Raw genomic sequence first — 24,349 nt, 5'->3', positions numbered from 1 at the left:
CTCATGGCGTATGAACATACTTTCGGGTTGAAACAATCTATAACATGCGTCATTAATGTTACAATATAATTTTCCTTCATAGATACTCTTCGACATATAATTGAATCCCTACGGTTGTTGTGTGAGATACGGGCAATAGCTGAGTGTTCGTTGTATGTTTCAATTCCTGACTAGTCTCCTGTACGAACGGATAATTTTGTAGTTGAGGATCATGCTCAATCCGAGCGAAAGCCGCTTCGGTTGTATGCAGTAAAACTTTGAATGTTGCGTCTGAAGGTAACTTTCTTAAGCCCTTCAGTTGGCTGTCCAGGTTCAATAAGGATTTGCGAACTTGTGCTTCTAGCTCGATAGAATGATCGTCCGTTTCGAGAGGAAATTCTCGGTCTTCCAGCTCGAACACGTAACTTTCCAAACAAATCGTCTCATCCTTGTAGATCAATATTTCTACTTTAGTGAGCTTGTGCAATTGCTTCAATTCACGTGCAGTGAGCAATGTTTTCTCCAGATATTCGTTCAACGGTTTGAAAATTGAAATCCTCAGAGGTATGTTGTAAGCCTTGCGTTCGCGGAAAATTGCAGCCGGGTAGAGTTCACGAGCGAATAGTATTGAGTTGATGTATATTTCCAGCAGCTCGATAATGATATCCGTTTCTAGAGAGAAAAACCATTATTATTAGCGATTCATTTCAAATGTATCTATTACCTAGGCTCGTATCTTTGGTAGACATTGTATTACATATTGAGATAATCTCCAAAACAAACAAAAAATCAATTCTCAGAGAGTAATTTGACATTTGCGACTACACTGAGAGAAATAATTAGTAAATATAACGAATTTTTTGGTAAATACTACCAATCTATAGTCATTTTCGACCGTACTAATAAACACATATGTCAAGCAGAACCATGATTCGGAAGCCCAATATCGGCTACATTTTCTCGCCGAAAATGCACGTATCAGAATTATATCCTTATTATATCTCCGTATTGCCTTATGGGAACAATGAAAATGGTTAATACGCGCTTTTCTCACCAATTTTCAGATATGACAATATCCAAGCTTACTAATGTTATCGAGTAAAATATACTAAACTCTGGTAGGGATGCGGGTTTGTTGACAATATGTACAAAAAATTTGTACATTCTACTAATTTTGCATTACCAAATGTATTTAGTAGTTTTCGACCGAGGATTTTTCTAAGGGTACACTCAGAGAAATAATATAGCGAATTCGTTTTTGTTCAGTTTCAACCCCAGTGCCGCACTAAGGCCATCTACACATTACGCAACCGCAACCCGATCTATGTTGGCGATGTCAATCGGATCTCCAACTCAGCTCTGCACATTGAGGCAACTCAAAGGTGATAAAATCGTTAAGTTTTCATCCGTCATCATGCATCACACGTCATTACGCTAGCTGAGATGTCATTTCTTCAATTACCCCAGGAAATCATATGGAAAGCGAATTATTAATAAAACAGTTTGTTTTCAAAAAATCTGTTATGCTTAGATTTTTCCTTAATTCGAACGAAAAGAAATAAAATCAAAAGCGTCAATATATACGTAACTTTTCAACACTCTCATTGATATAAAAACGAGCAGCTTTATAGTACAACATTTGTGTAGAAAAATGCTTCCAATTCAGTCCAATATTCATATCAACTGCATGAAACAGATAATCATCATCACTACAAATTTAGTGATTGCATGAAAAAGACAAGAAAATATAACGTGTTGCTCTTGGGCAGGCGACTTTAATAATATTTCACATAAAACAAAAACAAATGATGAAATTGAAACATTCATGTTGAACATTTTATCGCTAGCGAATTCGAATGTTTGTTAAATTCTCGCAGTAGTGCCGTACTGTTCTCATGTATCACCTCCGACATGATCTTGGTAGTGGTTAAATCAGCATCCATTGAAGCATCACCGGGACTGTGCTCAGCTATGGTTCTGTTCTCTCTCCCTCTATTTCATTCGTAGATAGATTGAAGATGCATCATTCTAGTGAATCGTGTCATGCGGTATATGAAATTGTATATCAAATGAGTAAAATCCTTACATTTCATTCGTGTTTTTGTAAACTAGTTCAATTTTGGAAACAATGTTTGGTATTGCAACTGACAAATACCGAAACTCAACGAACGCAGAAATCGAAATGTCAACATCAATTGAACGAAAAGGTTGCCAACACACATCGCGCGCGACTCGACATGCTAGGTTGAATCGAAAAAGTTGGTCCGACCAAAGTTGCCAGTTGCCTAGTGTGTATGCTCCCATTTGATTACACATGTTCTCAACTTTTTTGACAGATTCGTTAAGTTGCTTTCCAACTTAGGTTGCCTAGTGTGTAGATGGCCTAACTGCTGTCAAAACGTTTTTTTATTTACTCAGTTTCGCATTCAGTGTCGTACTAGTTCGCCCCGAAAGCTGTTAGTTTCGCACTGAGATGTTTCACGGGTTGACACTCGAGTTCACCAATACAACTATACTGAACTGTCAAGTTCCGAGTATTGTTTTGGAAAATCTGAAAATAAAGACTATGAAAATGGAAAACCTGCTGCTTTTGCTTTTGTATTATTGGAATCGTAATCCAATTCGGATTCTTATTTTGATGAGTATATTCGAGTAGACGGCATTAAGCTACGTGTGCTTTCATTGGGAGGCGAAAATAATGATGGATACTCAGGTGGAATAAATCTGCTTTCAAAATCAAAATTATGAATGAAAATTTACTTTAACGTATCGAATATTTATTTAATGTGATGAAATAAGGGTTTATTCCGATATCGCAAAAACATATTGAACGAAAACTGTGTCTAATGATGATTTTATATTATAATAGTAACTATTTGTGGATTTGTGTGTTTGGAGGCGAATGGTTTCGAAACCGTGGGTTTTGCTGATGATTTAGTCATAATGCTACGTGGCAAATTCGACGATGTGATATCGAGCAAGATGCAGATGGCCTTAAACCTTACACAATTATGGTGTATCAAAGAAGGTCTGAGCATAAATGCCTCAAAAACAACAATTGTTCCTTTCACCAGAAAGAAGAAACTGCATCTGCAGACTCTAAATCTTGGAGGAGAGGAAATAAAATTCAGCGTTTCATTGCAATATCTAGGCGTAATCCTAGACGCTAAACTAAACTGGAACGCACACTTAGATGCAATTATCAGTAAGGCCAACATTGTCCTATGGGCATGTTCTAAAATGAAAGGCAGAACATGGGGCCTTAAACCAAAAATGGTTATGTGGGTCTATACAGCAATTGTGCGGCCTAGGATAACCTATGCCTCATTAGTATGGTGGTCAAAGACTAAGGAGACTGTAGTTACAAAAAAGCTAAACAAACTCCAACGACTGGCATGCGTTGCTGTAACAGGAGCAATGCGAAGCACACCCTCAAAGGCATTGGAGGCTATCCTTCACTTGTTACCTTTGGGTCAACATGTTCAGCTGGAGGCTAATAGAAGCGCTCTAAAGCTAAAAAGATATAAAAAAATATTAGACGGGGACAAAACTGGTCACTTGAGTATCCTGAATCTCTTACCCGTTGGACCAACCTCAGAGATGAACAGCGATTGGATGGAACCAAGGACCAATTATGACATTCCATACAGAGTGATCGAACTTTCTCGTTCAGTATGGGATGAGGGTGGTCCCGATTTTCGTAATGGTTCAATCCTGTTCTATACCGATGGGTCGAAAATGGGTAACAGAACAGGTGCTGGAGTGTATGGTCCCAGAATAAAAATTTCTGTAGCTATGGGGAACTGGCCAACAGTTTTCCAGGCAGAAGTAGCTGCAATAATAGAATGTATAAATGTCTGCCTTAAAAGAAATTATAGACATGCTAACATTTGCATCTTCTCAGACAGTCAAGCAGCACTTAAAGCCCTCAATACTTTCAAGTGCTATTCAAAAATTGTCTGGGAATGCATTTGCCTTTTACGACAACTGTGTCAGAGAAGTTCGGTACAACTGTACTGGATTCCTGGCCATTGCGGTATAGAGGGAAATGAACAAGCAGATGAACTCGCAAGACGCGGCTCAAGCTCACCCTTCACTGGTCCAGAACCATTCTGTGGAATTTCTGAATGTGTGTTGAAGAGTGAGCTGAAGAAATGGGAAGACCGGAAAGTAATGGCCAACTGGATGGCTGTACAACTCAACCAGTCAAAAAAATTTATCACGCCGAGTATTAAAATTATTCAACAATTGCTGAGTCCTAATAAGAAAGACCTCAGCACATTCACTGGTCTTATAACAGGACACTGTCCGAGTAAATACCATCTCAAAAACATAGGTTTAGTGCAAGATCATATTTGTCGCTTTTGTAATGCCGAAAGCGAAACCTCGGAACATTTGCTCTGCAAATGCGGAGACGCAGACTTCAACACCTTGATAAGGCTGTTCTGGAGCCCAAAGAAGTTTGGTCTGTGTCGCCGATCAGGACTATAAATTTTATCAAACAGATTATTCCTGATTGGCACCTATCTCGCTATAGCTTTCAGTCTACTTCTTCATCAATAAGCAGTAGATAAGCTTGAAGCGTAGTACAAAAATGGGGCATACCACAATAGTTCAAACTAATGAACGCAGTGGTTCACACCCAACAAGGAAAAAAAAACTATTTGTGGAACAAACAGGAAATGTATCGACAAATGGTTAAGTGAGTGTCAAACTACATTACCTAACAATTAAACAATATGAAGTAAAACTTTTCATTCAAACTTTTATATTTTTTTGCACTTAGCCTTCTGATCTGATAGAGAATAATTTACCTCCCAAACACTAATATCCCCACCAGACGTCGACACTGTACATTTGTCGTAACAAATATAAACAAATCAGACTATGTAACGCACACCAACAAACCACCGCATTCGTGAAACTGAAGACGCTTTTTATTACAGAGTCAGTTTGGCACTGACTCAGTTTTAAAAACGAATTCGCTAATTGGCGATCTAACGCAAAACGTAAACGATCGGTGAGACATCTGGATTTTGTTTTTGAACTAAGAAAATGATGCTAATGTAACCTAAAACTCAAAAACAAATCACGTATATTTTATTTCCGGGCTTTCCAAAGTAGTTCTCATATGCAGGAATCGTGCATTTTTCTACTTGTGTTTGATTGTGCTCTCGAATTTCCTTCTTTAATTCAACCATTGTCAACATTTTTATAGTTTTCACTACTGAAAGAAGTAAATAAATAACATGTTATATATAAAAGTGCGCAGAATAAAATTTCTTACAAACTCATCGCAATCAAATAATCTTTTATAGTTATAACATTGTAATTTATGGAAAGATCTACAAACCTTCCATAAGCTCACATGGCAAAATTTTAAATCATCATCACTTTCACCGCAGCGCCGCCTAGGTGTAGATTTGTACGTTAGATCGCCAATAGATTGGGGGAAAGTGGTTCTATAAACCAATGTTATAATAATAAGGTGGAACGATCGATCAGAATTACTGTTCTGCCATTACTTGAGTTCGAATTGAACTACTAAACAACGATCCAAATACTTGCAGTTCGTACTGAAGACAGATAATCTTCAGGGTACGTTTTTGACAAGGTAATCTGGACTCGAAGTGTGTAACGACACGATTCACTTATACACTCTCAACTATAACATCTTAGCTTTGACGGAAAGCAGCGAAAGCAGCAGTGTTTTTTTTGTTGCGAATATTACGTGTTTTGCTTTTTTTTTTGAAAATACGTCAATAATACGTGAAGTGGAGGAGTTAGTGAACCATTAAAATTAAAATAACGAAACTATTACTCAGGATGTGTTGTTTCTGTGCTGCTTTTTGAAATTAGTCGGCTCGACTGCGAAGGTATATATATAAAATATTTTCATTTTCAGACTACTCTATGGCTCAATGTGTGGCACCCTGATGCCTGAGCGTTTGGTCATTGGGGACCGAACAGGTAAACAGATAAAATTAAACAAATTCAGATTATACAACTAGTACACAAAATAGTTTATTTTTAACTGTTCCTCCTGTCAGAAAGGCCAACGATTTTCATGCCTCGTGAAATTAAAACCGGAAGGCTCACCGAAAGGTCTTGACTGGCATAAAGCAAGAGTTAAATCTATCAAAAACATCCGTAACATACGCAGAATCGGTACAGTTTTCTAATGGGAGGAGACATGACTATCCCGAGAGGGATTTTCCATCAAATGAAAGCGGAAGCAGCACCATCAATATCTCTGATGAGAAACCTAGCGATTCGGCCGATTCTGATAGCTTAATTAAAGCACTGCAGCAAGAGGTATCGGAGTGCTAGAGAAAGCTTCAGGAAGCTTCAATTCGAATTGCCGAACCACAATTTCCCCTAGGCTCCAATGAATAAATATATATACATTAAGCTAAAATACAAAAGAAATAAACTTATTTCGACAAATTTTTTATACCGTCCCATGATACTTGCAAAGCTAACGTCACAGCCTCACTATTGTTGATGTACTAGTCAGTCCAGACTACCTTGTCATAAACGTACCCTGATTTCACTTGACAGTCTTGAGTACCAAAATAATTTAACATATATAGCAAATAGCAAAGGTATGCAAGATTTTTTTATATAGCACACAAAATTGATTTTGAAAAAACAGATAGGAGAGCTTTATTAATCCAAACGACAGAACAAGGATTGCAAAAGTCTGAATTGTAACGAGTTCTATACTGAACACCGTGATTCTGGTAATTTATCTTGAGTAATTTGGTGTACAATACAAAAAATTTAGCAATCCTGTAGTAAATGACAAACATTTTGGTTGTGATGCTGCTTTATTTTTTCCAGTAGTGCCCTCGCCTGGATGAATCGTCGATTGTGCTAGTATGTGTGCCGGCGCTGTTTATCCACTCTCGCCCGATCACTGTTCGCTTGCTTGCTTTTCGCTCACTCGCAGAACACATTCGTTTGTCTGCGGTTAAACGTCGCGTCGGGTGCTGATCTTCTTGCTCGTGTGTTGAGCCTGTTACCTTTTCTAGAATCCAGATTCGATGGGGAAAAAATCTGCAAGTTTTACCATTTTCCGTCTGTGTTGAAGAAATACCCTAATGAATGGCAAAATGCGATTTTTTGCGTTTAAGTGGAGCATGATAATGTCCAAAAAATGAACATAAATCATTAGCATCTCGTCTGGTGTGAGGTAAATGGTTGGAAAAATGGCAACAAGGAAAAAATAAGTTTTGTACGGGACGGAGCTTTCTTGTAATTATTCAATGGTTTGCCGTCTGAAAATGGATTGAAAACTTCACGGGTTCAATATTGCAGTGTATAAGCTTTAAAAAAGCCTGTGTATATAGCGTGAAACTAAATGCCAAGTGCCGGTCCCAATCAAAAGAAGTTTGTTGTGCAAATTGAGCTTCTCCCTGGGGGAAAATCTTTTCGCTTTGGATACCGAATCTAGCGGCCATCTTTCTCTTAGCGCTGCGTACGTGTGCAAAGTGAATTCAGTAGTGTGCGTATCGATCTATGTGTGCACGTTTTGTTTTTAATGGTGTGAGTTTTTTGGGTGGAAGAATTTTCCGTGGAAAACTGAAGTAGGCCACCTTTCTCCTATGAAAGTAAAGGATATAGCGAAAGCAACAATGTTTTCGAAAAACAAGTGAAATCTGATTGTCTGAAGCATTATTTTGCACAGGTATAAAGTTGGGGAAAATTGAACTGCGATCGGAATTGGATAACTGGCAATAGACGTCTCTCGAGTGTTTGTAAAATGGCATCCCAGACATCGGGGCCTTCGACTGCCACTAACATGGAAACTGATGACCTGGTGGACCCGATGAACGATTTCCTGCCGCTGCTACCGGAAAATATCAAACAGGAACTGTTCGAAAGTTCTGACAAGGGTACAGCAAATCTGTGCGATAGTGTGGAAAATAAGGTAGGCTTGCGATGGGTTGCTTTATCTGATAAGTGTAAAAAAATCATTGAAAATAAACTCTTATTCATTGATGAAGTCTGTTCGCATCATTCGCATTGTCAATGAGCTTCCAAACACAGGATGGTTAAGTAAAAAAGGTCAAAGGAATAAAACTGCTTTAAAAGAATTCAAAATAATTTAGAAAGTGCTTAATTTATCATCTAAATTTATATTATAGCCTTCAAAATTGGCCACTTCTGAAGCGATACACATTTTCCAACAAACAATCCAGTCATCGAAACACTTTTCATTCATTTTCATTTTATTCATTTTTGTATTTAGGAATTGCCATTCAGGCAGCGAATTCGTTTTTTGTTGTCTTAAATGCTGTCAAAACGGTTCTCACGAAGCGTTAATTTAAGTTTCGGAAATAGGAAAAGGCCATATCTATGTCTCGTCGCAAGTAAATATGCGTTGGATGCACGTGGGATCAGAATTTGATCGTTCAAGCATGTCTCAAGCCACATGATTGCGATGAAATTTTTAAAGAAAATTTAGCTCTTTTCGCACTAGTTGCGCTGCGAGTTTTGTCATGTCCAAAACATCAATTAAAATATGACGAACGGTTTCGTGAAAGATATTTTATCCATGGGCTAGCCGCTTCAAACTTAAATGACGATTTACGAGCACCATTTCTTCTATTTTGTCAATGTTTTGACAGTTGAAGAGGTCACCTTTTCTCGGCTGTCTTTGAATGCCTTTGTCGTTCGCTAACTGTGCGTGCGGTAACTGGGCCGCAGTATCAATGCATAAATAAGAGACATCATATTCAATTTGTCTGTCAAAATATAGGGTTGGGGAAAAAGAAATGTCGTATTTCTGATCGAAATTCGACGCTTTATTTAACATACTTGAAATTATCCAATTTAAGTCAAATATGCGCCAAATATGCGGCAATTCATTATCTTCCCTTATAAAACCCAACTCCTTATTCACAAAAAACTCAGACAGCCAGTCTTCGCAAGCCTCTTTTGAGCCAACTTAGTATCACCAAGAGCGTTTTGCATGGACCGGAAGAGATGATAATCACTTGGAGCCAGGTCCGAACTATACGGTGAGTGCAATAGGACATCCCATCCGAGCTCCCGTAGCTTCTGGCGGGTCATCAAAGATGTGTGAGGCCGAGCGTTGTCCTGGTGGAAAACAACACCATTCCTATTGATCATTTCTGGCCGCTTCTGGTCAATCGCCTGCTTCAAACGGTCAAGCTGCTCACAGTAGAGAACCGAGTTGAGGGTCTGGCCATGGTTCAGCAGCTCATAGTGGATGATTCCCTTCCAATCCCACCAAACACACAGCAAAACCTTTCTGGCCGTCAATCCGAGTTTGGCGATCATCTTCTTCAAAAATGGGTCGAGTTCGTTCCGTTTCAGCAGTTCATCGCAGGCGTTGATTCGGTCTAAAAGATTTTTTTGCGTCAACTCGTGTGGCACCCATACATCTAGCTTTTTTTGGAATCCAATCTTCTGCAAATGGTTCCAAACGGTTTTATGGTCTATACCCAGTTCCTGGCCAATCGAACGAGTACTCATATGCCGGTCTACTTGGATGATTTCAACGATTTTATCGGTTTCCACGACGATTGGCCTACCAGTACGGTGTGTATCTTCGACAGCCACTACACCAGAACGAAATCGATCAAACCAACGCTGTGCTGTGCGAATCGTTACAGTATCGGGTCCATAAACTACACGATTTTTTTCGGCCGCCTTCGTTGCAGTTTTACCTCGTAGGTAGTAAAAACGTAAAATATAGTGAATTTCTTGCTTGGTGGACCCCATCTTTGACGCGCTATAACTAGAGACTGAAAAGGACAATCACAACACTGTAAAAACGACACTTGTAGCACAGATTGTCGTCTTTAAATAGCCTTATAGTATGACCCGATGCGATAAGTACAACACAAGATATGTTTAAGTGTTGACAATATACGACATTTCTTTTTCCCCAATCCCATATGTGAGGGACATTCAAATATAATTTGAGATTATTTTCGCATTACAAAAACACTTGATGGAGTTGTATGAAATTTTGGTGGGAACCTTTTGTATATCCAATTTCAGGATGTTTAACGCTGAGAAAATGCAATTAGAAACGTTACTGTACAGACAATTACCTTTATTAAATTTGTAACGATCACAAGCGTACGAGTTTGTTTTCAGTGCCAATCGAATAAAAATCGTTGGTGTTCCCCTCAGTTTTTTTGACGTTTGACATGTCAGCCTAGTTAGTGAGTTAGTGATAATTCGATAACTGGGTTTAGCACAGTTAGCGTACAAGTATTGTAGTGTCACCTTTTCCAAACACGTCGAGAGAGGGCATTTCTCATTTAGGCTTTGTATTTCTCTTTCATTACACTCATGGCTAGTTGCAAACACAGTAAAATATCCTACCGTAGGATTTAATGTTGAAGTCTCAAAAAACAAATATTTTAAGTAATTGATGGTCTTCATAAAAGATAGTAAGATGAAACGCACATAGGTATTGAGTCTAATTCCCGATCGGTGGAAAAAATCGCTGGAAATTTTCTTGAAATGTCTTGGATTAGTAGATGGACCTGAAGTTCCGACTAGAATTAGGCTTGGGCTTGCTCAGCTGTCTGAGCTCGGGCGCGATCATATTAGTAGACTGTTATCGAGAATCTAGTTAAGCGGGATTTTTTTTTGTAAGCTCACGGCTGATACGCACATAGGTTTTGGGCTTAAATCCCGATCGGTCACCGGTTTTTCGGGTTGGAAATTTTCTTGGTATGCTGTCAAGAAATGATAATGCTCAAATATAGATTCAATGTTTTCGGCACAGCCAGTCCGTTTTTTTTCTTGCTTACTAATCCAGATTGATGATACGAGAGTAAATTTCGTATGACTATTTATCTTAAAGATAACTCGTCCAGGTCGAATCTTTGCAGGGGAATGAGGTGGGACCATTATTATTATATGATCAAAATATTCGGGTTTTTCGGTCCCCTTATTATAGCGATACGGCACGCACCACAACAGCTGACGGATCCTTACAGACAATCGAATTGCTTCAATCATAAACATAAAAATTCATCTATTTCATCAGGTAGCGACCGTTCAGAGTGCGCCTACGAAAGCGCCGCCAATAAATAACGCAGATAACGATGATGACTAAGAACTTCGGACAGCAGTAGGACCCCCTGTGGTTATAGAATTTCACTACCTGTTCATGACATGCAGCAGCGCCAGTCAGGTAGTGGAAATATGATAATCTGTTCCGACAGATGTGCTGCACGAGTTGTGGGGATGATCCTTTCGAACAAACGATGTCAATAATTGTATAATCATGAACCTCGAGTAATAACAGAAGAAAACTCGAACAATCATCCTACACTACCATTTAACTTTCGAATTGAATCTAAAAAAAAGTGACTGTCAAATGTCACTGTTGTTATAATTGTGCAGCGCGACGGATTTTCTTCACCAATCGTGCTTGACAGTATGTCGGCCCGTGCGACACGTGATGGACAGCGGAACAAAAGAGCTTTCCCGTTTGTGTGTTCTTCCTTCGTCATCGTCATCATCACTGCATTCGTACCCGCAAAGGAGTAAGAGAAAACGGCGATGGGAAAGAAGCTCCTAAAAAGATGAAAAATATGAGAAACCCTCTTGGACAGAGAGATGCGAATGTGATGTGTACAAAAGACGGCGTTTGCTTTCGAAGCGTATTCAAAAGAAAATCCCTGACTATGGGCTGATTTGTGTCGCTTTTTTCATTTTAGATTGTGTAGCAGAAACATCCATTCAATTTTGCTGTTTGGTGTCTTTTCTGTACTGAATAGCAGTTCTTTTCTTGTATGCAAGAAAGGTAACACATTGCTCGAAGTATGGAAAGGAATCAAGCATTGCCTCACTCTTCCCAGGCAAAAATTGTGTCTTTGAAAGGATAGTTTCAAAAGAGAGCTTTTTGATAAAGTGTAGTAAGACGACAGATGAATGGTTCGTTGTTTTTTGCTCACCGGAACATTTGAATAATATTTGAATGAGCGACATTGCTTCGTCTGCAAATAGCGTCTAAACATTGAAGGGTGGTAGCATGAGTTTTAATTTTTATGTAGTATGTTGTGTACCGTATGCGTGATAATGTTTGCACCATTGAGCAATGCCAAAATTTAAAAAAAGTTGTCAAAAATTTCGGTTAAGATTTGTTTTATTCATTCAAGAGGGGAATGTTTCTGAGATTTTTAATTATGTCAATCATCCATCGGGTTTTCACTTGCTGCAATTATGCGTGGTGCACAAATTACGTAACGGTAAAAATGCGGTTTTTGGACCCTAGCATAGTATGTGCATAAAGTCAAAGTCGTTTGAAAAATTTTCATAATATTTGAGATTTTATTAAATAATTAAAATATTAACGTAAAAAATGAGACATTTGCCTAGGTCGAAGGCTATTCGAATGATTGAAAATGTACCAAACGTCTTCATCCAAGTCGACAAGTTAATAGAATTTCGAACAAACGAGAAAGAAAATTAATGCTCATATCGTTTGAGAATAGTGCTTTCAAACCATCTAGTGTTTGGCTGGGAGGAACAGGAGCTGGTATAAATTTGTGTTCGTTTTCAGGGGTTCGAGGCCGAATCGAGCATCGAGATTTATCAACGCCTCTTTTTCTTAAGAATTTCAAAAATACGCTCTAAAATTTAAAGAATATATATTTGACTATATTCGACATTCATACACGTATGACTTTTGATGCTATCTGTCGTTCTATTGATGGGTCCTATTTCAGATCAACTTATCTGTACTGTATATTCACATTGAGATGACTGTTTAGTGGTAATTTTCCCAAAAAAGTAATTTTTGGGAAAAAATTGAAAAACATTCTTGTTTGAACCATCCTAAAATGGAAATAGGCGCCCTAATAAAAAAAATATGAAAATACGGGTCTAATGTTTTGCGATAAAGAACAAAATTACCACTTTTGACACTGAATCTGAGGACCACTATATCGGTTTGGCATCGAATGGCTGTATATATCTATCTATAGAGATAAGAAAGTTATATTTTTTATTTCATCGATAATTTTGGTCACCCTATTTTTGATAACATAAAAATGAGCGCTCTATCATATGTAACAACTTTGTCGAAGAGAGTTTTTGTCTAGAAAACTCTTAACTCTGCCCATGTTTGTATAGGAGACGTAAGCGACAAAATGAACAAAATCGACTTTTTCGCTGTTTTGCAATATACGCACTGTAATACGTTTGCTCAACATGCAAACAAACATTTTTTGTTCGGAAACATTTGAGCAATTTTGAAAAAAAAAAGTTTCCGTACAATCACTGTTTGTCCACATAACAGACGTAGTTCCATACAGCCTTCATACATCGTTCGAAAATCAACAATTATCAGTATTATGGGCTATAAGCTAAATCTACATTTGAATCACATTCTTTGTAGAGTCCAAACATGCCTATCACGATAGTGTTTCATTACTTAGTGTTTCCTAATAGATGAATATAAGAAACCATTGAAACTCTGCTTATATAATTACTATTTTCTGTACACGAGACAACAAAGAGAAGCAATTGTGTTTTTTTAATGTTCTAATTACCTAAATTTCTGCATTTGAATCTTCAAGTAGATAATGAAACAATAAGATAGTGGTAAAATTAAAATAATATTGGTTCCTAGCATTATAGCATTATATTATAGCATTATAACCAGCATTTACTTGGTGTAAGTCACTCCACCATCTTTAGGCGATTGATCGTGATATCGGTAATTCATGTTGCTAAAATTACCAACATTGCAGATTACCTTTACAAATTCAATTAATTGAAAAAACGCCAACCTGCTGTTCTTATCATATTCCAGAGTATTCAGGAAAAAAGTACTATCATAGACTCGCAACAAATCCAGAGCACCTTTTCCAGACATTTCACTAAATTTGTTCCAAACCTTTTTTATTTTATTCGAAAACAATAAACTGCCGACGGAGACGTTTTGACTATTATCGGAAATGTAAATACTAACGCTACAGACAAAGCAACCTGGTGAATACGTTTAGCTAAGCGAACAAATGTTCATAGGAACGATTGTTTGTCCGCATAAATAGACGCAAGCGTTTTGCAAATGGAAAAAATATGTTTTAATCCGCAAAATCTCCTAGGCCCCCTTTTTGCCGATAATATCCTTCAACTGGACAACTGGGAATTTGCTTGTAGGCAAAAATACAACAAAATTGCGTTTTCCTAACACTAATGGTGATGGTGATTACGCCTCCTATGTAGACATGGGCAGAACTGTCGAGCTCTAAACGCTAATTTCCACTTAAGGACGTGTAGAGACACGAATTTCGGACGTTTCCTCGAGCTCTGTAAAAAATAAAAAAGAGTTTTTTTACGATCCATTATTTGTTCATCTATCTTTTAATAATAAATCAAAAATTGAACGAAGAAAAAATATTCATGTTACAAGCTGATGAAGTGAGGGGGTTGAAAACCCACTTCGTTTCTATCTCTTCAGAACTTCCAAGCTTTTGCAAAATTGGAAGACGAACAACAAATTCTCTTAAAGGTGCACGGCTCGTATCTTTGAAGAAGGGTTACTAACAGCGAAACTCTTTATTGCCTTCTATTGAAATTGTGAAATACTCTTCTATGGGTTGGACCGGAAAGTTCGTGCCGCTATTGATGTCAATCAAATCGGAATCCATTATGAATAATATTCGGTACACGACAGATCAATTAACAGATTCACTACATATATCCAAAAACCACCGTCCCTGAGCATTTGGTGCGGCTAGCAAATTTCTACGATGTATGAGTTCCACATTATTTGACTGAAATAAACACAACGAATCACATTTTTATCTGCGACTCGTTCTATAAACGTTAAAAAACGCCGTTTCTGTGAAAAATCGTGATGGGCGATGAAATGTTTTATAGTTTACAACAATTTGAATGAAAAATTCTTGGGATTACCGTTATCAATTCCCAAAGTCAGTCCTCACCCGCAAAAGGTCATCTTCTACGTCAGGAACATCACATCCCTGTTAAACTCTAAAATTACTTGCCAGATTGTCGAGGACACATGAGGTCTGACGTTCCTGTTATGAGCTCTTACAAACAATCAGTCGATAAATTCCAATAAATACAGCTCGACAATCATGTGGTCAAAACTATCAAATACACTTATATATGTGAACATTCGACAAGTGTAAGCTTTAAGAATGTGTGATCAGGAGTTCAACTCTTTGCGAGTTTTCTGATCTTGGGATGTTGGTAAAACGGGAGCTTCGCACAAACGAGAGTAGAGTAATTAACTGCAGACCATTCCGCAAATTCAAAACGAAATGACTGGACAATTTCTTGATGCTGAATTTATACTCATTATCAGGAACAGTTATAGCATTATTTTTTTTCATGCACAGAAGCTAACTGTAGACAACATTAATGTCATACAAATAACTTACCGGGTAATATTAAAGAAAGAATAGAATAGGGAATAGATCAATATTATGGTATTGTTAACAAATTTCATTACGCCCGAAAGTATGGATTTTGGATCACCCTCCTCCTTTACGTTTTGCAAGCTATACCCCTGAAACATAACAATTAACACAATCTCGCCCCTTGATTATTTCACGATGATGTTGTTCGAATATAGAATCTCATCTTGTTCGAAGATATTCAAAATCAACATACAACAAATATCATAACGTAATCGTCAACTATGTGGTCATGGTTCGGATACAACCCCACAACTTTCTTGGCAAAAAAAAAAACAAATAAGAAAAAAAGGTTTTTTTCTCCAAAAAAGATAGGAATGTCCACGTGGACAAAGAGGGGAGGGGTATAATAAATGTCCACGTTTGTCCACGGAGAGGGAGGGAGGAGTCTAGAATCGTACTTTTTGCATTCTCGTAAACGGCTAAGGTCAATTAAACCGAATCGGACTCGTTCTTTTGTATTGACCGTGTGTGGAAGCGGGCGTGTCCGCGGATTTTAGTAAGATAGGAAAAATGGAAATTCCGCCGTCGCCACGGCCAAATTGGTCGAATTGCACTACGAACTGCTGCCCCATCCACCATATTCTCCAGATTTGGCTCCGTGCGACTTTTTTTTTGTTTCCAAACTTGAAAAAGTCACTCGCCGGGCAGAAATTTGAGTCGAATGAGAATGACCTCGAGAAAACGTATTTTTCAGATGGATTAAAGAAGTTTGAGCATCGCTGGGTTAAGTGTATCGAGCTAAAAGGAGACTATGTTGAGAAATAAATCGCTCGAAACTTTTTTTTGTAGGCTAAGTACATATCGGAATGCCCTCGTACGTTATTAGCCGGCCAAGCTAACTAATTTGAAAAATAGATTCGAATTGGTGACAGTTCAGACGTTCGGTGTTTGTTCTTTTCTAGATAACGCAAAGAGAATCGTAAAAATGCAAAAAAAAAGTAAAATGTGCAAGCGATTTTGTCACAGTTTTCATCACACCTATCCTAACACTTAAGCTGCACACAAATGGCTCACATTTTCTATGCATATGGGACCTGGGCGTTGAAACAGGAATTTTCGAAATGTGAAATCACTAGCGCGTACATCAGTTGGGCACAATAAACAGTACATCTATCAGCACCACTACATGTGTCGAATGCTATTTCGCCTGACGGTTGGTTTGTGTTGGCACTACGAACGCCACGATGGAACAAATGAAAACAAAAACAACAACAAAAACAAACTCCATCGCAACGCGGTGGGCTGCGAGTGAAAACATTACTCCCGGAGCCGGTTTTGTTTTGTTTGCTTTTGTTGGTTATTCTCGTTGTTACTGTTGTATGAGTACGCGCGACTATGCCTAGTGAGTGGGGGAGCGGAGGTGAAGGCATCGCGATTTGATGCCATTGCGCTCGGCTGTTACCGCAGCCTGCGCTTGCTTTCTTTCACTCGAAGTCTGTGTGTAAACATGGTTGTGGGTAGGATCGGTGGTGGTGGTGGTGGTCCCCTAAAGCATACAAGAGGGATTTGGCAAATGGCGCGGGAAGCATGCGGCTGTGCAATTTTCACGTGTTACCTCGATGTCTGCCGATGTCGGTAGACTGACTGTGGTCTCTTTGGTGAAAAGGGGAAGCAGCGCGGGTGTTCAGTTTTTTATATTGCAGTGTGGGTGGGATGGCTTGATGGCCGTGAATTTTGAACAACCTGTGTTTGATCGGAAAGGGGGGAGGTGTCGTATGCCGTGAACAAATAGTTGGTTTTATCATTTGCAGCCTTGAGGTTTTTGACATCCCTTTTAGATTGGAAAACATTAGAAAAGGTATTACCAATAGACAGCATGTTGGAGTTTCCAGTCCAGTTCGAATTTTAATGTTAGAGTGTATATAACTAGTTCGAAAGTCGCAATCGTTGTCGGGTGGCTACAGTGTTTGAAATGGGTTGAAAGGACTTCGCCTGAGGTCGAATCCTACTTCTCACGCTTTGCCCTACGACGAGTTCATTCGCCATGTTTAGCTTGATCGTGCGATAAATAATAACGAGTGAAAGCAAATGTTTGCACTTGAGAATGGTGAGAATGATGGATAAGATCCATAAATTGCGTTTATATGTAACGGGTAAAGGCCCGATTCGGAGATCGTGATATCACCCGTTACATATAAACGCAATTTATGGATCTTATCCATCATTCCCACAATTTTCAGTTGGTTGCTAGTAATTGTTTGCTCGTTAATCGATGGTAGCATGAGTAGCCCGGTCGAACACTATGGAAACCGTATCGCAATAATGTGGTTTATTGATATTTGACAAAAACCGTGTTAAAGTTTTTTTTATTTTTTTCACCATCGAAGAATCGACGCTGTTTGTTAAAAATTTTATGGGAACGTTTTTATCGTACGAATTCTATCAAATCCGGCAACTTCAAGAAAGTAATTTTTCCACTTATTCGATATCGGTATCTGAGTGGCCTTGGAACAAATGCAGAATAAGCAGAAGGCTTGCAGATCGGTTTTCTAATATTAATCATTTCAAAAGTATCCGCGGCTCTTTGTGTAATTTTGAGGTCAATTTATTCTTGATTAAAATCAATTTTAATCAAGTCATTGTTAATTTTCAAAAGAGCGGACAAATGCAAACGCTTCTATGTGTCACACTACTCTGCTAAGCTTCTCAGAGCCCTATGATATGCAAGTGCATAACAAGTGACACTGTGAAAGGGTTAGTTCAGTTCCTCTGCGTCAATTTATGGGGCAACCACACATCGAGATTCTTTGCGTAGCCGGCCTTGAAATGCTGGCACGTATGGGCAATCCGAGGTGCAACTGTAAGAGTTTGAACAGCATATCACAAGGTCACAAGGAACATAAGGTCTTGATGAACCGCAACTATTAACAAGCTACAATCTGTACCATCGGTTCCATCATTGCTATCATTCGCGTCAGTAGATAATTTGCAGGACCCGTATATTTGGGAGGATTTGAAAGCCCCGTGCTAACCTTGGATGTTTCGCCAATTTCAACTAGGAACATCTGAAGATTGTGTTTAAATATCTATCGAGATCACGCAAGCAGTGCGGTGGATCATATTTGTCATGGATTTAACGGATATGAGTATGGAAAACGCATATGACGAAATGGTCATGCAATTGAAGCAAAAGTAAGCACCTACTACTGACAAAAATGACCAATGAAAAATACTTCCAGTACTACCTAAATCGTGGCCGAATAATAATATCTTGGAAAATTTCAATGGTAAAACAGATGAAAAAATTGATTGTCTGTAGTAGAGTTCTATGACAGCATGACAAAAAATTGATAAATGTATAACACATAAATGCTCAAAAATCTTCCGTTGGGTTTGCATGGTTTTGCAAAAGCAACTGATAAAATTTGATACATAATTCTGCTTTGTTTTCGTAAGAATAACACACGAGAGTTTTCATGACCACTCCACACGGAAGCAGAATAGAAATTGATGGTCTTGAATACGATTGCATAAAGGGAACCGAATGCGCAAATCTTTCTTTGCTTGAGCGCATTGGCGAGCGAGTGGAAGAAATCAAAGCCTGCATGAAGTAAAGACAAGTAAAGTATTAACGTTCAAAATCTTGCTCTCAAGCGTCACTCTTTCGTTTTCGAAACTTTGAACTTATACCCCGGTACAGAAATGAAAGACGTAGTCCTACGTCAAAAGGTTTGTTGACAAAAATTCTTGCAATTTTCAACTTTTCGGAAAAAAACTTATTTATTATCTAAAATGCAGTTCATGGTTACCATTAGAATAATTCTCAAACAACACTTCCTCCATTTGAAGTTAATAGAAAGAGTGGGATATGATGAGAATGAGAAGGTTGATGAATTAGAAAACGTAAGTTTTAATATAATATCAGAAGTGCTACTATTGCTGCATTATGGGGTCAATGGAGTAGCAGTTCAGTTGTTCATAGAAATTTCTTTATCCTTGGAATAGTTTGACAAGGTAACCGCGAATAACGAAAATCGCGAATAACGCAATGAAGGATCAAAAATTAAATGCAAACACGAAAAAAAGATATTTTAGTATGAAACTATGTTTTATCAATACAAAAATGATTGGACTATCCATCTATAAGCTCGTGAACACCAGTGATTAGATAATGTGAAAGCCTTCACCAAAACAAAAATAGCATAAGCTAACACTGACTGACGGGAAGGGTTATAGATTTACTATGGTACACGCCGTCGCGGATCATCCGCTCGCGGATAATCAGGGCTCTACTGTATCTTAACATCACAAGAACAAGACCTTAGAAATAAGGACGATTTTGACACGACCACATGGTTAACGTAGGACTACGAAATTATTGCCGACAAAGACCGAACATTATAGAAATTCATGTATCAGCCCTATAGTACAAGTATTCGGTAGTGAATGACAAGAGGTGATGAATAACTGTTGGTAATGGGGGTGAGAATGATTTGTAGGTAACAAGGTAATTAGGGAAATTATAATTTTGAAAAAGTTAAAAAAAAATGCAAATTGTCTAAATATATGTCTTAAACTTTCAGCATTAAGGGGGTATTATAGTGTAGAGACACGAATTCCGGACGTTTTTCGAGCTCCGTAAAAATAAAACAAAGAATATTTTTACTATCCATTATACCATTATTTGTTCATCTATCTTTTAACAATAAAACAAAAATAGAACGGAGAAAAAATATTCATAACTAGAACAGTTAAGAGCTGATGAAGTGGAGGCCTCATAAAAAGTTGTACCATGGTGTACACGATCCCAGCCCTTCTGGTTATCAGAAACAGAAAAATCGAACAGACTCTGAATCAGTAAAGATGCCGCTATCGCATGAACCTCGGGCAAGTCAAAACATCTTTTTTTGACAAAATGACGGCCGTTTGAAAAACAAAATGCGGTTCAAAACGTTTTTTCTTACGTTTCCCGATTTTTTTAAAATAGTAAAATTTTAAAAATATATTTTTTTAGAGGTTAATGCGATAGAGAAATGCCTGCAGATTGTATCCATATAAATTCGACACGAATCGGTTCAATAGAACATGATATATCGTGTACGCCAGTTTGTAAACACTTGTTTCGAGAAAAACGCGTTTGAAGTTCATTGTTATGGCCGAACCAGGTTACATACCGCATAACTAAAATTGCTCTAACTCGGTAAATGATAGGAATTTCGATAATCCTTTCTAGGGTATATTCTTAGATGCCTAAACTACAGAAATATGAAGGAAAATAAATGATTTTTTTTAAATTTCTAGACTAGAATACTCCCTTAACATATAATGTTCATTGATCACTGTCTAGAGCAAAATTGAAACACTGAACTTGTTGAGTATTTAAGTAGTATTTCAGCATCTCTTAGGAAAATTAGGTAACTCCCAAAAACACAATTTCCCAAAGAAATAATTCACGATAAAGTTCCTTCCGTAGAACGAAGAGCATAGAATCCGAGACGAATCAGTTGTGTGATGACAGCGGCAACAGCAACCGCTGCGGAACCAAGAGCTCGGTTAAATTTATGTATATACAGGGTGTCGATTACCTTGAAAATTAGGGAATTTCGTCATATTACGCGAGCTGCAACAGGTCTTTCAGAATGATTCCGATAAAAACGACTGGAAAACGAATCGAGAAACATCCCCCACATCACCCTATTGAACTTTTTGATATTTGAAGGATCTTGGACGTGAAGCTTCAGCAGACTTAGCACTGAAACAATATTAACACTTTGCCGTCCGGCGACACTACATTGGTTACGTACGCCTAGTATCGCTCAGTGGCAGGCGACAGCACTTAAATATCGTTTACCTTCTGTTGATCTTTTGTTTAGGTAACAATAACATACACACTTACAATTGGTTTTATGTTTCTATAAGTAGAGAAGATGGGTGGAATATGAACATGTTAAGAGAAACTTCAATTATATCTTCCGAAACTCGTGTTTGTTTCCTCAAACATAAATGTAGTTTCTTGCAATTCAATATACTGTTTTTGTAATTATACGGCCAAAGTGTTTTTCAATGCAGAAAACGATGATTACCCGCAATTATAGGGGGAGAATATGGAGAGTTTGTAATATTTACGTATGTATATCTTCGAAATGTCAAGAAAGTGTGGGAACAGGGTTAAGAACTTGTGAGAACTAACGATAAGTTTACTAATATTTGACTATTTATAATTTCCCGATAGTATCAAGAACGACCAGCGACAAGACAATAATCCGAATTAGCGCTGCCGGCGCCAAGCGAATATTTTTTTTATGAATTGTGCGGACGGCATAATGTTAATAGCAACAAAAGCAACAAGTTAGCTCACTATGATCTGTAAAATTTACAACTGGAATAATTCTGGAAAGGATAGGTTCACGGAACTTTTCACAAAAAATTGTCTTCTGTCTCTCGTGTGGAAACCTCAACGTCGAGAGGGTTTTTCCATTGATACCGAATGTTTTAGAAAACAATTGTGAGGAAACGGTGGTGCTATGCAACAAGTTTATCTTGGTAGGCTTCACATTGGAAAGATAGCATCAAAAAATGTTGGGCTAGTTTATTCAACGAGTACGAAATTCTCATTCTCTTTATCTTGAAATCAAGGAAAGTCGGAAGAAAGAGGGTGCGCGTTAAATAAGTTAATTAATTAGTAATTTAATGAATCGGCTAATCTTTTAAAACACTTCCTACTCGTCGTTTAACTTAATTAAAATCACAAACAATTCATTTATAGGAAGATATTGACAGACGTTCTTAAATTTTATTGTTTAAGCTAACTAAATGTTTTAGGAACTACAGTTAAAGTACTCTGGAATCTGGAATTTCTCTGAAAAATTACTAGAAAAGCCGGGAATATCAGGGATTTTTTTCGGGTTTTGAGTCGACACCCTGTTGAGAAAATAGGGTTTAATTTTTCTTTGCAGTTTTTGGCATGTTTTTGATCCTATGCTGATTGTTTCCATTTCTTTTCTTTCAGGTAATTATTCTGGATAACGTATTGATGGTGTCTTCCCTGTAGGTATCATATGCAAGTTTTCATGATTATCAAAACCTATCTGAGGTCTTTCAACGATCTCTACTAATGGATTTATCGTCATGTCTACCCTACGGGACGACATCCACAAAATGAAATACTCCTATCCCCAGTGCATTAAGTAAATTCCATAATAAATGGTTTGTCAGGGTTCTTCCCTCCGTCAGCTGACGAGGCGCGGAACGCAAGTATTGCGGACGTGAGTAGCGTTTTCGTGAACAAATCGGAGTTTCATCAATCATAAGAATTTATGTTACACGAACATTTTTCTTTGTGCGCGTATTACAGTACAGCAGAGGATAAGTTTTATAATCTAGCCATTGGCAATGTGGTAGGTACTGTTTCGACTTGGGATCGATTCTGTCGTGCCGGTTCGCAAAACACGCGCACCGGAGCTTTGCTGCGTTTTTATCTGCTGGATTATTTCACTGTATGAATTCCATACATGATGCTAATTATATTGGATAGTCCCGATTTAAAATTGCTACCGCTGCTGGGACGGGGAGGACCCAGTGATTCTCTGAGAAGAGATTTCAATGCCCTATTGATTTTTTGTGCCAGCATTGAAGCGTTACGGCAATCACGCCAGCAGACTATTCACGTATTCACGATTCGAGGGAGGCACAATAGAGCCCGGAATTCCATTTTATGCCGAAAAAAGCATTGTAACGTTAAGCGCGCTGCTGTTGTATGGAGCACCGAAAGAGAATTTCTGCATGAATAAATTACAATAAGATTATCGGATTGGATAAAATCAGTGTGCGATGGAGGGCACGTTCAAATTGGCAACAGTGTGCATTTTGATGCGAATAGCTTACAGCAGCCACCCAGCGTCTCCTGTTTTGTGATGGTTGTTTTGTCGAAGCCTGGTTCTGTGTTATAACGACATGAAAATTTAAGACCAATCACGGAGGTTTTTATTGTTGCCCAAGTACTAAATCTCACAGTGTAATAATCATAATCATAAAACATGAAAGAATGCTTGGTAATAAATATGAAACACGAAACAAAAACAGTTTATTCAGCAGCTTCAGTAGAGAACCAGAGTAAGGCAAGGCCACTCCAAAAGTGAACAAGCTGGGGGCAGGCGACGATGTGAATAAAATTTCAATTGTACGTGAACGAGATGAAAAGGCTCCCCCTTGTTGGCGCTTGTTGTGAACAGATAGTTTATCAATTCCGCAGAGATTCGAGTTGCTACGTTGCCGTATTTTTAGTTTTCAAGCACTCCTTGGTAAGAGAAGGGAATGTTTGTTATCTGAAATGGGTTTTGATGACCTCGAGTTCATCTATGGGAGAAATTCGTGCATATTATTATACGACATACGATTGAAAACACATTTCCAATGACTATGTTTTATAGTGCAACTAGATGTAGATGTACAAGGCGCGCGTTGTAATGCATCTTACTAGAATTCAATAAATCTCAATAAAACTCGATGTAACAATATTAAATTTATTTTGAAGTACTGTATTTTGGTTGGTTTCTTGTAAAATTTCCACTCGGTTTACCGTGGTGCTGCTAAGAAACATCTTATTTGTGTTCCAGATTTCCGTTAAAATTGGTAGTTTTGTTCCATATCGCAAAATATTAGACTCGTACTTTTTTTCATTGGGGTGCCCAATTCCATTCCAGGTTTGGTCCGAAAAATTACATTTTTCCCTATTTCCAAAAATGTCTTTTTTTAAAAAATCATATCTTTTGAACTACTGGAACTACTTCTTTGGAAAAATACTACACAAAACAAAATTTTGATTTGGTTCTTGTAGTTATTGAACGTATTTGTTTTTCATAGTTCATGATGGTTCAGAGATAGAAGGCGCATTATATTTTTATTTTATTTTTTCTTGAAAGCTTAGTTATTATTGAAAATATTTATAATTTGTAATCATAGGCTATCATGTATATGAA

The 24,349-nt window shown here is 37.9% G+C and overlaps 2 protein-coding genes across 7 annotated transcripts in view; one reads left to right on the top strand and one right to left on the bottom strand.

Moving 5' to 3' along the window:
- Positions 1-49: 49 nt before the first annotated feature.
- Positions 50-837, bottom strand: LOC129777531 (DNA polymerase zeta subunit 2). The gene is made up of 2 exons (XM_055783846.1): positions 704-837; positions 50-651 (listed from the first exon to the last, which is right to left on the bottom strand). The coding sequence occupies exons 1-2, from the start codon at positions 792-794 to the stop codon at positions 77-79; spliced, it is 666 nt and encodes a 221-aa protein (XP_055639821.1). The 5' UTR covers positions 795-837; the 3' UTR covers positions 50-76.
- Positions 838-6,878: 6,041 nt separating this feature from the next.
- Positions 6,879-24,349, top strand: part of LOC129775807 (E3 ubiquitin-protein ligase TRIM33-like) — an 88,603-nt gene continuing 71,132 nt past the window's right edge. Inside the window, exons 1-2 of one of the 6 annotated variants that reach the window (XM_055780913.1) lie at positions 6,880-7,174; positions 7,670-7,912. In XM_055780913.1, the coding sequence (XP_055636888.1) occupies positions 7,745-7,912 (168 nt within the window). In that variant the 5' untranslated portion in view covers positions 6,880-7,174; positions 7,670-7,744. Of the gene's footprint in view, positions 7,913-24,349 lie in introns of all 6 variants that reach the window. The other 5 variants (XM_055780917.1, XM_055780915.1, XM_055780912.1 and 2 more) reach the window with 5 other exon arrangements.

Source organism: Toxorhynchites rutilus, chromosome 3 (assembly GCF_029784135.1).
Source record: "Toxorhynchites rutilus septentrionalis strain SRP chromosome 3, ASM2978413v1, whole genome shotgun sequence".
NCBI lineage: Eukaryota > Metazoa > Arthropoda > Insecta > Diptera > Culicidae > Toxorhynchites > Toxorhynchites rutilus.
Note: the sequence above shows the minus strand (reverse complement) of the source record. Positions and strands in the feature narration are given on the sequence as shown.